The sequence below is a fragment of the Apium graveolens genome, chromosome 4 (assembly GCF_009905375.1).
Source record: "Apium graveolens cultivar Ventura chromosome 4, ASM990537v1, whole genome shotgun sequence".
NCBI lineage: Eukaryota > Viridiplantae > Streptophyta > Magnoliopsida > Apiales > Apiaceae > Apium > Apium graveolens.
In genome coordinates this window covers 17,640,768-17,653,381 of record NC_133650.1, presented here as the reverse complement: position 1 = coordinate 17,653,381, position 12,614 = coordinate 17,640,768, and the positions used below count along the sequence as shown (strand labels likewise).

Sequence of the window (12,614 nt, the reverse complement as noted above, 5' to 3'; positions counted from 1 at the left end):
GTTGCATCCTTTCATCAATTTTTCTCCTTTGCTCCTTCACCTTCATCTCAGCTGTTGCTAGCTGGATTAGATCAATTCCATCAAGCTTTCCTTTGATTTGAAGTGTTGGAGAAGTAGTGATGGCGGGAACTAGCACTTTGGATATTTGAATGTTTGAAGATGGCTCCCCTCCCCCTTCCACTTTATTCTCCCCCTTTTTGTTATCATCAAGGAGAGGAGTCAAGCCTTGTGCTTTAGCCAGTTGCATTAGAAGACTTGTTTGAGACTGTTGATTTTGAAGAATGGTGACCACAGAGTTTTCAATGACCTGAACTCTGTCCTCCAACTTGGCCAGCTTTGATAGAATAAACTTTACTTAAAGTCAACTTTGTTCTTGCAACAAATTCATTTCAGGCTTCAAAACAGATTATAATAAGGACATGAATTTCTGAATAATTAAGCATACCCAGCTCACTTACTAATCTTGTGAATGTTGATTCATCAAGTGGCTTGGTAATTATGTTTGCAATCTGCTTTTCACTTGGAACAAAATGGAGTTCCATTGTACCATTCATCACATGTTCCCTTATGAAGTGGTACTTGATGTCAATGTGCTTGGTTCTTGAGTGCTGTACTGGATTTTCAGTAATGGCAATGGCACTTGTGTTGTCACAGAATATTGGAATTTTGTCAACATTTAGCCCATAGTTATATAGTTGATTCCTCATCCACAGTATCTGTGCACAGCAACTACCAGCAGCAATGTACTCAGCTTCAGTTGTTGATGTAGAAACAAAATTTTGCTTCTTGCTGAACCATGACACAAGCTTATTCCCTAGAAATTGACAGATGCCAGTTGTACTTTTCCTGTCTATTTTGTAACCTGCATAATCTGCATCTGAGTAGCCAATTAGATCAAAACCAGACTCTCTAGGGTACCAAATTCCTAGATTTGGAGTCCCTTTGAGATATCTGAAAATTCTTTTAATAGCAACTAAGTGAGATTCTTTAGGGTCAGCTTGAAATCTAGCACAGAGACATGTAGAAAACATTATATCAGGTCTACTAGCAGTTAAATATAGAAGTGAGTCAACCATGCCTTTATAACTTGTAATGTCCACAGACTTTTCAGCCTTGTTTAATTCAAGCTTGGTGGCAGTGGCCATGGGAGTTTTTACAGATGAACAATCCATTAAGTCAAACTTCTTTAAAAGATCATAAATATATTTAGTTTGACTAATGAAAATTCCACCACTAACTTGTTTAACTTGTAAACCAAGAAAATAAGTTAGCTCTCCCATCATGCTCATTTCATATTTACTTTGTATTAACTTAGCAAACTTTCAACAAAGCTTATCATCTGTAGAACCAAATATAATATCATCTACATAGATTTGAACAAGTATTGTAGAGCCATTAACATTTCTAAAGAAAAGAATTTTGTCAACAGTACCTCTTGTGAAGTAATTATCTAGAAGAAATTTTGACAAAGTCTCATACCAGGCTCTAGGTGCTTGCTTTAGTCCATAGAGTGCTTTCAACATATAATACACATAGTCTGGAAAATTTGGATCTTCAAATCCTGGAGGTTGGCTTACATAAACTTCTTCCTCCAATTCTCCATTCAGAAATGCACTCTTGACATCCATTTGATAGACTTTGAAATTGGCATGGGCTGCATAGGCTAGAAAGATTCTGATGGCTTCAAGTCTTGCAACTAGAGCAAATGTCTCATCAAAATCTATTCCCTCTTGTTGAGAATAGCCCTTGGCAACCAATCTAGCTTTATTCCTTATTACAATGCCATTTTCATCCATCTTGTTTCTGAATACCCATTTTGTGTCAATAGAGCTCTTGTTCTTTGGCTTGGGTACCAGCTTCCATACCTTGTTCCTCTCAAATTGGTTTAGCTCCTCTTGCATTGCTAAAATCCAATCTGGATCCAATAAAGCTTCTTCCACTCTCTTAGGTTCCTCCTATGATAGAAAACTACTGTATAGACATTCATCTTGAGTAGCCCTTCTAGTCTGCACCTTAGATGTTGCATCACCAATGATAAATTCAAAAGGATGATTCTTGGTCCATTTCCTTTGAGGTGGTAGATTAGCTCTAGATGAGGTTGCCTCAGTATTGTCATGATGTGAGATAGAGTGTTGATTGGTTGAAACTCCCCCTGAGTTATTGATCCTTTGAAAGGAACTGGGAGTTCTATCAACTGATGAAGTACATTGATTATCCGTTGATAGACTATAATCAACGGATGCTTCATTATGTACTTCAACGGATGATGCACTTTGTCTTTCAACGGATGCTGCATTACTTCTATCAACGGATGCTGAATTAAGACTTTCAACTGATGCAGCATTTTATGCATTTTCCAAAGGAAAATTTTGAATCCTTTTCGAGGTGTCATCTCCATCATTCTCATCTTCACTATCATCACAATATATCTCAATGTTGTCAAATTTGAGTCCTTCATGATGTCCCTCATCTGTTAGTCCATCAATCTTTTTATCATCAAACACAACATGCACAGATTCCATAACAATGTTGGTTCTTAGATTGTAGACCCTATAAGATTTTCCAGCAAAATAACCAACAAATATCCCTTCATCAGCCTTTGCATCAAACTTCCCTTTGTGATCGGGTTGATTCCTTAGAATGTAGCATTTGCAACCAAAGACATGAAGAAAGTTTAAGGTTGGTTTTCTTCTCTTGAACAATTGATAGGGAGTCATGCCTTTTTCCTGATTAATTAGAGAAATATTCTGAGTGTAACATGCACAGTTAACAGCCTCAGCCCAAAAATATGTTGGGAGTTTTGACTCTTCAAGCATTGTTCTTGCAGCTTCAATGAGTGATCTGTTCTTCCTTTCCACCATACCATTCTGTTGTGGAGTCCTTGGAGCTGAGAACTCATGCATGATCCCATTTTCTTCACAGAACAACCTCATGGTAGAATTTATGAACTCAGTTCCATTGTCACTCCTGATATTCCTTACTTTAAAATCTGGATGATTGTTGACTTGCTTGATGTGATTGATAATGATATCACTTGCTTCATCCTTTGATCCAAGAAAGTAGATCCATGAAAACTTTGAGAAATCATCTACAATCACTAGGCAATATCTTTTCCTTGAAATTGACAATACATTGACTGGTTCAAAAAGATCCATGTGTAGCAGTTGTAATGGTTCATCAATTGCTGATTCAAGCTTCTTACTGAATGATGCTCTCTTTTGCTTTCCTTTCTGAAAAGCATCACACAGTCCATCCCTTGAGAATTCCACTAGAGGCATTCCTCTAACTAAGTCCTTTTTGACTAGATCATTTATTGTCTTGAAATTCAAATGGGACAGCTTCTTGTGCCATAGCCAACTTTCATCTGGACTTGCTTTGCTTAAAAGATAAGTAATTAATTCTACATCTGTAGAGTTGAAGTCGGCCAAGTACACATTCCCTTTTCTAACTCCAGTTAGAACCACTTTGCTGTCCTTCTTACTTGTGACAACACAGGCTTCAGAATTGAAGGAAACAGTATTCCCTCTGTCATATAGTTGACTGATGCTCAATAGATTATGTTTGAGACCATCAACTAATGCAGCTTCATCAATGATGACATTTTTTTTTGAAATCAAGCCATATCCCATAGTGAACCCTTTGTTGTCATCTCCAAAGGTTATGCTAGGGCCAGCTCTCTCCTTGAATTCTGTGAGCAGGGTGGAATCTCCTGTCATATGCCTTGAACAGCCACTGTCCAAGTACCATAGATTCCTTCTTTTTCCCTGCACACAACAAAACCAAATCAAGTTGATTTTGGTACCCAAGTTTCCTTGGGTCCAGCCTTGTTAGTCTTTTTCCTAGACTTCATACTTCCTGCATCTTTTGACTTAGGTAATTTTGGGTCAACCTTGGTCTCAGATGTAGTTGGTTGAAGTGTAGGGTTAGTCACAGAATCATTTAGCACATTTGGTTGAATTTGATAAGGCATAGATTGTGAAAACATATTATTCCACATAGGCATGTTGTATGGCATTTGAGGCATACTGAATGCAGCAAAATAAGGGTTATTAACATATGGCATATTTGCAAAATGTGCATGAGGATTCTGTTGAGACATAACAGGCATAGCATGCAGAGGTGACATAGACATGTTAGGCATGGAAGGAGTTAAAGGCATGGGAGCATTCTTTACAGACTTGCAGTTAGCAGATAGATGATTAACATTTTTACAATGCACGCAACTTTTTCTAGGAGCATACTTATTAGGTGTGTAATTGTTGTGTTTGTTAATCCCTACCTTCCCATTTCTATTAGATTTCCTTTTAGTTTCCTTTTTATTCTCAACCAACTTAAGCCTATTTTTCAACTGATCTAAAGTCATGTGTCCTATATTCACCTTACTGGCATCTTTGGATGTGCTAGCTTCTTCTTTGACAAAGTTCTTGGAAGTTGAACCAAACTTCTTATTAAGATTTTTCAAATTGTTCTTTTTAGAATCACTTGCCTGTTTTAATTGATGAGCCTTCAACGGATGCTCATTTTCTTCCTTCAACAGATAACTTTCATCATCCGTTGATTTCACATCCGTTGACAATCCATCAATTAATTCTACTTCCTTTTTGTTTTTCTTCCAGGCATTCTCACAGAGTGATTCAATTCCCTGAACCTTGACAATCTGAGCACTAACATCTCTAGATGTTTTCCAGGCCTTGATTACATCTTGCTCACGTTCTAATTGTTTAGAAAGAATTTCTATTTTCTTAACAGATTCTTCTAGTTCACTCTCAATAGATAAGCATTTGATTTTAATCTTTTCAAAATCAATTACCTTACCCTCTAACACAGCATTCCTATCACTTAAAAACAAATTATTCTCTTTAATTCTTGTGTTTTTTTTAGCTAGTGATTTAAGAGAAATACGCAAATGATATAATTCATTGGACATATCATTTATAGCTTCATTGCATTCAATTTTAGAAAGCTGAGAGAGGTCAATAGTAATTACCTGGTTGCTTGATGAACTAGTTTCATTTTCATCAGAATTAGCCATCAGTGCTAGGTTGACATATTCCATATCATCATCTTCATTTGCTCCATCAGCTGCCCAGTCATCCTGAGTCAGAAAAGCTCTTTCCTTTTGTTTGAGAAGATCGAAATATTTCTTTTTGTAATCCACTTGCTCAAATTTCTTCTTTTCAGAAGTTGGCTTTCTGCACTCATTTGCAAAGTGCCCACTTATGCCACAGTTATAACATTTGAACTTAGATTTGTCCACCATGTTCTTGTTTGGCTTAGTGAATCTAGCATTTTTCTTGAATTTCATCTTTGCAAACCTCCTGGACAGAAAAGCCAGATGTTCGTCAACATCCTCAGAGTCATCTTGACTGGAACTATCTTCAATCTCAGCTACTTGCTCATTTCCCTTGCTTGATTCTGATTTGCTTGTGCCAATTTTGAGACTTGGCATTGTCTTTTCTTCATTCCTGGCTTCAATCTTCTCATTGTCAGCTACAAGTGCAACTGATCCACCTTTTCTCTTTCCCTTTTCCAACAGCTCATCTTGCTCCATCTCAAGTTCATAGGTCTTCAGAATTCCATATAATCTCTCAAGTGTGAAGTCCTTATAATCTTGAGAATTCCTTAGTGAAACAGTCATAGGTTTCCATTCCTTTGGTAGAGACCTCAGAAATTTTAAGTTGGAATCCTTGACTTGGTACACTCTGCCATACAGCTTCAATCCATTCAACAGTTTCTGAAATCTATTGAAGGTGTCATTTAGTGATTCTCCTTCTTCAAAATGAAAGTATTCATACTGTTGAATGAGAAGCTGCATTTTATTTTCTCTAACTTGTTCAGTACCTTCACAGATAAGTTGCACAGTATCCCAAATTTCCTTAGCAGTTTGGCTGTTAATGACATTATCAAACATATCTTGATCTAGGCCATTAAACAGAATGTTCATGGCTTTCTTGTCCTTGTGAACCTCTTCAATATCTTCATCAGTCCATTCTGCTTTTGGCTTGGGAATAGACTGTCCAACAGCAACTGTGGCAGTTGTAGTTGTGGCTACCTTGTGAGGGATGTGAGGACCATTTTCAATACAGTTGATGTAGCTTTCATCTTGAGAGAGAAGATGTAGATGCATCTTCACTTTCCAGTGATGATAATTATCTCTTTCTAGGATTGGAATCTTTACACCAATATCCTTCTTACTCATGATGTTAGTAGAATAGATCTTTAAACTCTTTGTAAGTTAAGAGCTTGCTCTGATACCAATTGTTATTCCCAAGGAACTAACAATGAGATTTACAGAAGGGGGTTGAATGTAAATCTCAAAACTTTTTCAAGTTTTGAGCAGTTTCAAAGGCTAAGTGTTTTGATGAACAGTTGTGTGTGAATTGCTTTGAGCAGGTGCAGACAGATATATATTCAAGACACAAATGTAAAGAACACAAAGGCTTTAAAAACTTTTCTGGTGGATTTGTTGTTCCACAAGAGATGTGTATTTCAGAAAATCTGTGATTCAAAAGAATTGATCACAGCTGCATCCTAGTACAAACTAGATGATTTTCTCTCTATATTTTTCTAAACAGCTCTAGAAAATTCACAATCTAATTACTAGCTGCAACTTGGTTTATATATCACCAAGATTACAAGTGAAGACAAAATCATAAATACAATTAAAAAGATTCTTCACATGTTTATTCTTCATTTCTCTATCCAATGCAATCTAGGATAATCTGTGAATCTTTGAATACTTTCTTGTTTGCATCAGAATGGAAATGCTGCATTTTCTTGATTCCTCCAAGAGGCTACCACATTTCAATTATCTCTGTCAACCTATGTGCCTCTGTCAGCTTATGAATTGTCATTGTCAACTGCTATTGAACTTAGCATCCGTTGAAGCTTTTATCCGTTGATGGCTTTATCCGTTGATGCATTAGCAGTTGATGCTTTATCCCTTGATGCACTCATCCGTTGATGGATGTTATCTGTTGAAGCTTTAGAGATATCCGTTGAAGCTTTGTTTCTCATCCGTTGAAGGCCTTTAATCTATCAGTTGATACTACTACATTTATACAAAATTACAAGGCATGAAATATTTACAATTAGCCCTCCTATTTGCATATCCACTAGTAGTCAACATGACTTATAATTTCCCACAACATCTAAGAATTTTAGCTTAAATACAGAAACTAAAATGTGTTACAATACTAAACTTATTTATAAGTAAAGCTACTCCATCAACGGATAGCCAGAGTGGTCTTATCCGTTGAGGCTACAAACACTAGATTTTTACTTAAGTGTTTTGTTTAACTTATCATCAAACTAATACACATATTCCAAAAAACATCCTCAAAAAATATTGCATTATCAGTCTCAAAGAAGGATCTAGTAGCGGGATCATAAAATTTAAATTCGTGAGTACGTTCCGGATACCCAACAAAATAGCAACTGACCGTCCTAGAGTCCAGTTTCTTTTCATTTGGCCTATATGGTCTTGCCTCAGCTGGACAACCCAAAACATATAAATGCTTAATACTAAGTGTTTTCTTAGTCCAAATTTTGTAAGGAGTTTCGGCCACTGCTTTAGTTGGAACCCGGTTAAGGATATAAATTGCAGTCTTTGGTGCATCTCCCCAAAGTGACTCAGACAAGGAAGAATGATTTATCATACTTCTCACCATATCTTTAAGAGTACGGTCTCGCCTCTCAGCAACACCATTCATATTTGGTTTTCCTGGCATAGTGTACCGAGGGACAATTCTACACTCCTTTAGGAAGTTGGTAAAGGGTCATGAACGTTGCTCACCTGATCCATCATATCTACCATAGTATTCACCACCACGATCAGATATGACAGCTTTAATACTACTATTTAGCTGAAGTTCAACTTCAGCTTTATACTCTTTAAATACGTCCAGAGCTTGTGACTTCTCATGTATCAAGTATAGGTAAACATACCTAGAGTAATCATCTATGAATGTGATAAAATACCGTTGACCGTTCCAAGAGGCCGTAGGGAATGGTCCACATATATTGGTGTGAATCAGTTCCAAGACACTTGTAGCTCTATTGGCACCTAACTTTCTCGAGTTTGTTTATTTTCCCTTAATACATACAACACAGACTTGAAAGTCACTTGAATATATAGGATCAAGAATTCTATCATTCACAAGCCTCTGAATTCTCTATTTAGAGATATGGCCTAATCGCTTATGCCACAACATATCTCAGTTAACTTACGCTTTGTACCTCTTGCACTTGAGTGCACAATTTCATTATTAAAAGCAACAGTATCAAGCATATAAAGATTATCAATCAAAGAACCAGTGGCAACCATATTTGAATTTAAAGAGAAACACACTTTATTATTTCCAAAAGAACAAGTGTAGCCATATTTGTCCATACAGGAAATAGAAATAAGATTCCGTCTAAAAGATGGTGCAACAAATGTCTCAAATAAATCCAAATAAACACCAGTTTTTAATAATAATCTAAATGTTCCAACAGCTTCAACTGAAACTTTATTTTCGTTGCCCACATTGATGAATCTTTCGGCATCAATTGGCGGTCGGCTCCACAGGCAACCCTGCATTGATACACTTATGTGAGTAGTAGCACAAGAATCTACCCACCAAGTATCCTTAGGTACAGAAGCCAAATTAACTTCAAAACAAATAAAGACAGAAGTCTTACCCTCTTTCACACGCCAAACAGCATATTTGGAACACTCTTTCTTCATGTGTCCAGCTTTTTTACAAAAGTAGCAGGTTGTTCCCTTATCCTGCTTCTCTTGCAACTGATGCTTGGGTTTTCCACTTGCAATATCCTTACCTCTCTTCATTTTCTTATCATGAGAGCTTGATGCCAAGTGAGCACTCTCAGTCTTCTCTCGCAAAACCCTCTCTTTCTCTTGCACACAGTGTGAAATGAGCTCATTAAGAGTCCATTTTTCCTTTTGAATATTATAACTCACCACAAAGTCTCCAAACTGAGGAGGCAGAGAAATAAGAACCAAGTGAACAAGTAACTCATCCGAAAGTTCTAACTTGAATTCCTTGAGTTTTCCAGCAAGATTAGACATCCCAATGATGTACTCCCTTATGTTCCCATTTCCTTTATACTTCATGGTCACGAGTTTTTACAGAAGATTACTCGTTTCTGCTTTTTCATTCTTAGCAAAATATTGCTCGATCTCGGAGAGAAACTTCTTGGCACTTGTGCTCTCAGCAATAAAGCCCCGAAAGCCAGTTGGAATCATTCGCTTCATTATCGCCAGACATATGCGATTAGAGCGTTCCCATTTCTCAATTTGATCCATTTTGGGATCATCCGTAGTGGGAATTGGTTGCTCTTTCCTTAGCGCAAGGTCGAGATCCATACACCCAAGAACGATTTCAACATTTTCTTTCCATGTGACATAGTTTGTCCCATTCAACATTGGAATCATGCTCAATTGAGCAGTAGCAGAATTAACAGATCAGTAACTGAAATAGAAAACAAATATACAACATAATGCTCAAAACTAGTATATACAATAATGTGATAAATTTTAAATATTGGCAAAATCATCACAAGATACCTAGCGTAACACTAAATTTTAGTCTTTTGACAAAAAATTTAATTTACAATTGGTACTCTCCACGCAATAATCAAGTATTAGCAATTAAATTCTGTCAAATAATAGGCCTTTCTTTGGACCGACTTATTATTCACATGAAAATCTTAATATTGCTACACACTTATTATCACAATAATATTTTAATTGTTGGCCAAATATTACCTTCCTTTGGGCCGATAAAATTTGCATAAAATTAAATATTCGATCGTCATAATAATATTTTTAAATTAATTAATCTACACAAAAGAGGTTATGTTGGCGCATATTGCTTCAATCAACTAATATATAAATATTAGACCACCTAAATAAATAGGTTAATAATAATTTGCCAATAAAAAATATAAGTCACAAGTATAATATTCATAATTCTAACAACGAACTAAATGTACATAAACTTGTGGCAATATGTGACATCAGTTGTATTCTTACCGGGTATATCCATACACTAACCCCAACATAAGCTCATATTATATATGGAATAAGAATTAAACTTAAACAAAAATAGCCACACACGTATAATAATATACTAATCTGTGTTTAAATTTAATCTGTTAGCAAAAGGGTCGCATGGTTTATCCAAGAGTCAAATTAAATATATAATTAAAAATCCTGTACATGACTCATAAATGAATACATGCATCCAATTTAATATCCTTATATAGTCCACCTTAGTGATTCATAAAACAATTTAAATACACACAAATTTTTTTTTAACATGAATCACCCAATATACTCAAGGAAGCCTAAATACAATCACGTGTGTTTCAATAAAATAATCATGACTAAAGCAACTGAATCAACATAAAAAATAAACTATACGCACGACAATAATCAATCGCACAACTCATCTGATCATATAAAACATAAACTAAATTGTATATCCAATAATCAAATATGAAGAGGCTCTGATACCAATTGATAGAATTTAATAATTCTATAATCATATAATTCTCCAAAATAGAGACAAGGACCGTAATCATCATATCTAATTATCGAGATTAAACCGAAGGTGGAAGCGTACCTGAATCTATGAGGTGATAATCGTAACGGTATCTGAATCTGTATAGTATGTCCTTGATTATTGTCTTCCTCAACCAAGTACTCCTTAGAGTTTATCAATAGCTCTCTCTGATGGGTAGAAGATAAGCCGTTACGTGTAATTAATATATTGGGGACTATAACTCTTTTGTATACCACCTAATTAAATCTCCCATTATAATTTAATTGGGCATGGTATTAGGTATCCACTTATTAGGTCCATACAATAAATTAAAATCTAATTGGGTTTCTTATTTGATCACTTATTTTGACCCACTATAATAAATAGCAAATCTAATTGATATATTTATATGTAGCCCATAAATTATTTATTATTATTGAAATAATAATATGGATGTAACTTCAGAGAAAGACAGTACTAATTGGAATTCCGTTCTAAAGAAGAAATTGATACCAATGATAATATACCAGGTTTTGAGAAAATTCAGGAAGATGTAAGTTCTCATGACAAGTTCTATGATTTTTTTTACTAATATGCCTTATAACTTTACATTGTGAGTATTTTTTCTGATAAATTCTCGGTATAAGTTAGAGTCGAACCCAAGTAAAAGGTTCTACGAGATAAATCATAGCATTGCAAGATGTAGATAGATTAATCGTTGGTCTAAGCATCCAATCAAATATTATTAGTGTGAGACCTTTTGGATGTATCCAAAAATAAATTCGTTCGGACTCGGTTCAAAATAAAAATACCATACTATTGTGAAGTTAAGTCTTACTCGCAGCCCAAGAGTTCATGATGTCACATGCGAAGTCCCCCTTTTAATTTTTGTACTCGGTTGTTCTCATATGCCACTAAGGTTGGCGTGCACTTCATAAACTTTACAAAGTCCGCTTTTATATTCGATAACGGTTCTTCCATCTTACTGAAGTCGAATGAAATCCCTTTCTTTTTGCAGAAAAACTGTTATTGGAAAGTACTTATCCTCCAAAACTTTCTTAAATTTTGTCCATAAATATGATTCAAGATTTTCTCTAAATTTGCTGCTCGTTCTTTCTCTTCTTCATGAGTCCCCAGTCGAAAGCGCTTTCTCGTAATTGATACACAACTAAGCTCATCTTCTCATGTTCATTGCTCCCTCAAAATCCGAATTCCTTTTCTATCACTTGTAAATTTTTCCTCGTCAAAAGTTGACGGGTTCAAAGGTTTGAACTGAGAGACGATGTTTGGTTTTGGTTGTTATTCACAGACACAACTAGAGTTTCAGCGAGCTAGTCAAAAACGTTTACTTTTTCACCATTATTACTTTGATTGCTATTGTTGTTCTGATTGCCATTGGTATTTTAATTGTTTGTTCTGATTACTATTGTTCATCTTGTCCTTCTTTCAAAAAACAATAAATATTTTAAACTCATACTCAATAATCAAAAATCACGCGCTAAATTTAAAATAGTTTACTAACTTAAATGTCCAAACCTATACTATAATCTAGAGAAATAAGTTTCACTATAACACACACACATAAAAATATCGTGAGAATCACAAACATACGTTTTCTTGTAACCACTCACAAATATGTAGAAGATGTTTTGATATTTTCGAAATATAGTAAAATCGCAAAAACACTAAATAAATTTTTGAAATTTTACAATTTTCTAATTTTGAATTATACTTTAATTTATATAAATATTTGAATCGCCTAATATAAAAACTCGCTAGACTATATAAAGGGCTTATTTGGCCGAACAAAATAAACAACTTATTTGCTTATAAGCTTGTCGACCCAACTTATAAGTTGAATTTAGAACTTATAAGCTGATAAGTTGAATGTAGAACTTATAAGCTGATAAGTTGAATGTTAGCAATAACGTACTTTTTCAGAACTTATTTTGATTTTTTTTATTTTTTATTAACTTTTGTTTTAAAATTTATGTTTTTACATGTCTTTCTAATTAAAAATTTATGAATTAAGATAATTATGTTTACAATTTATTTATTTTAGCTCAA

At 35.0% G+C, this 12,614-nt stretch overlaps 1 protein-coding gene across 1 annotated transcript; it reads right to left on the bottom strand.

Annotated features, from left to right (window-relative positions):
* Positions 1-9,127: 9,127 nt before the first annotated feature.
* On the bottom strand, positions 9,128-9,436 carry LOC141718378 (uncharacterized). The gene has a single exon (XM_074520761.1). It carries the CDS (start codon positions 9,434-9,436, stop codon positions 9,128-9,130), a length of 309 nt encoding a protein of 102 aa, XP_074376862.1.
* Positions 9,437-12,614: the final 3,178 nt, after the last annotated feature.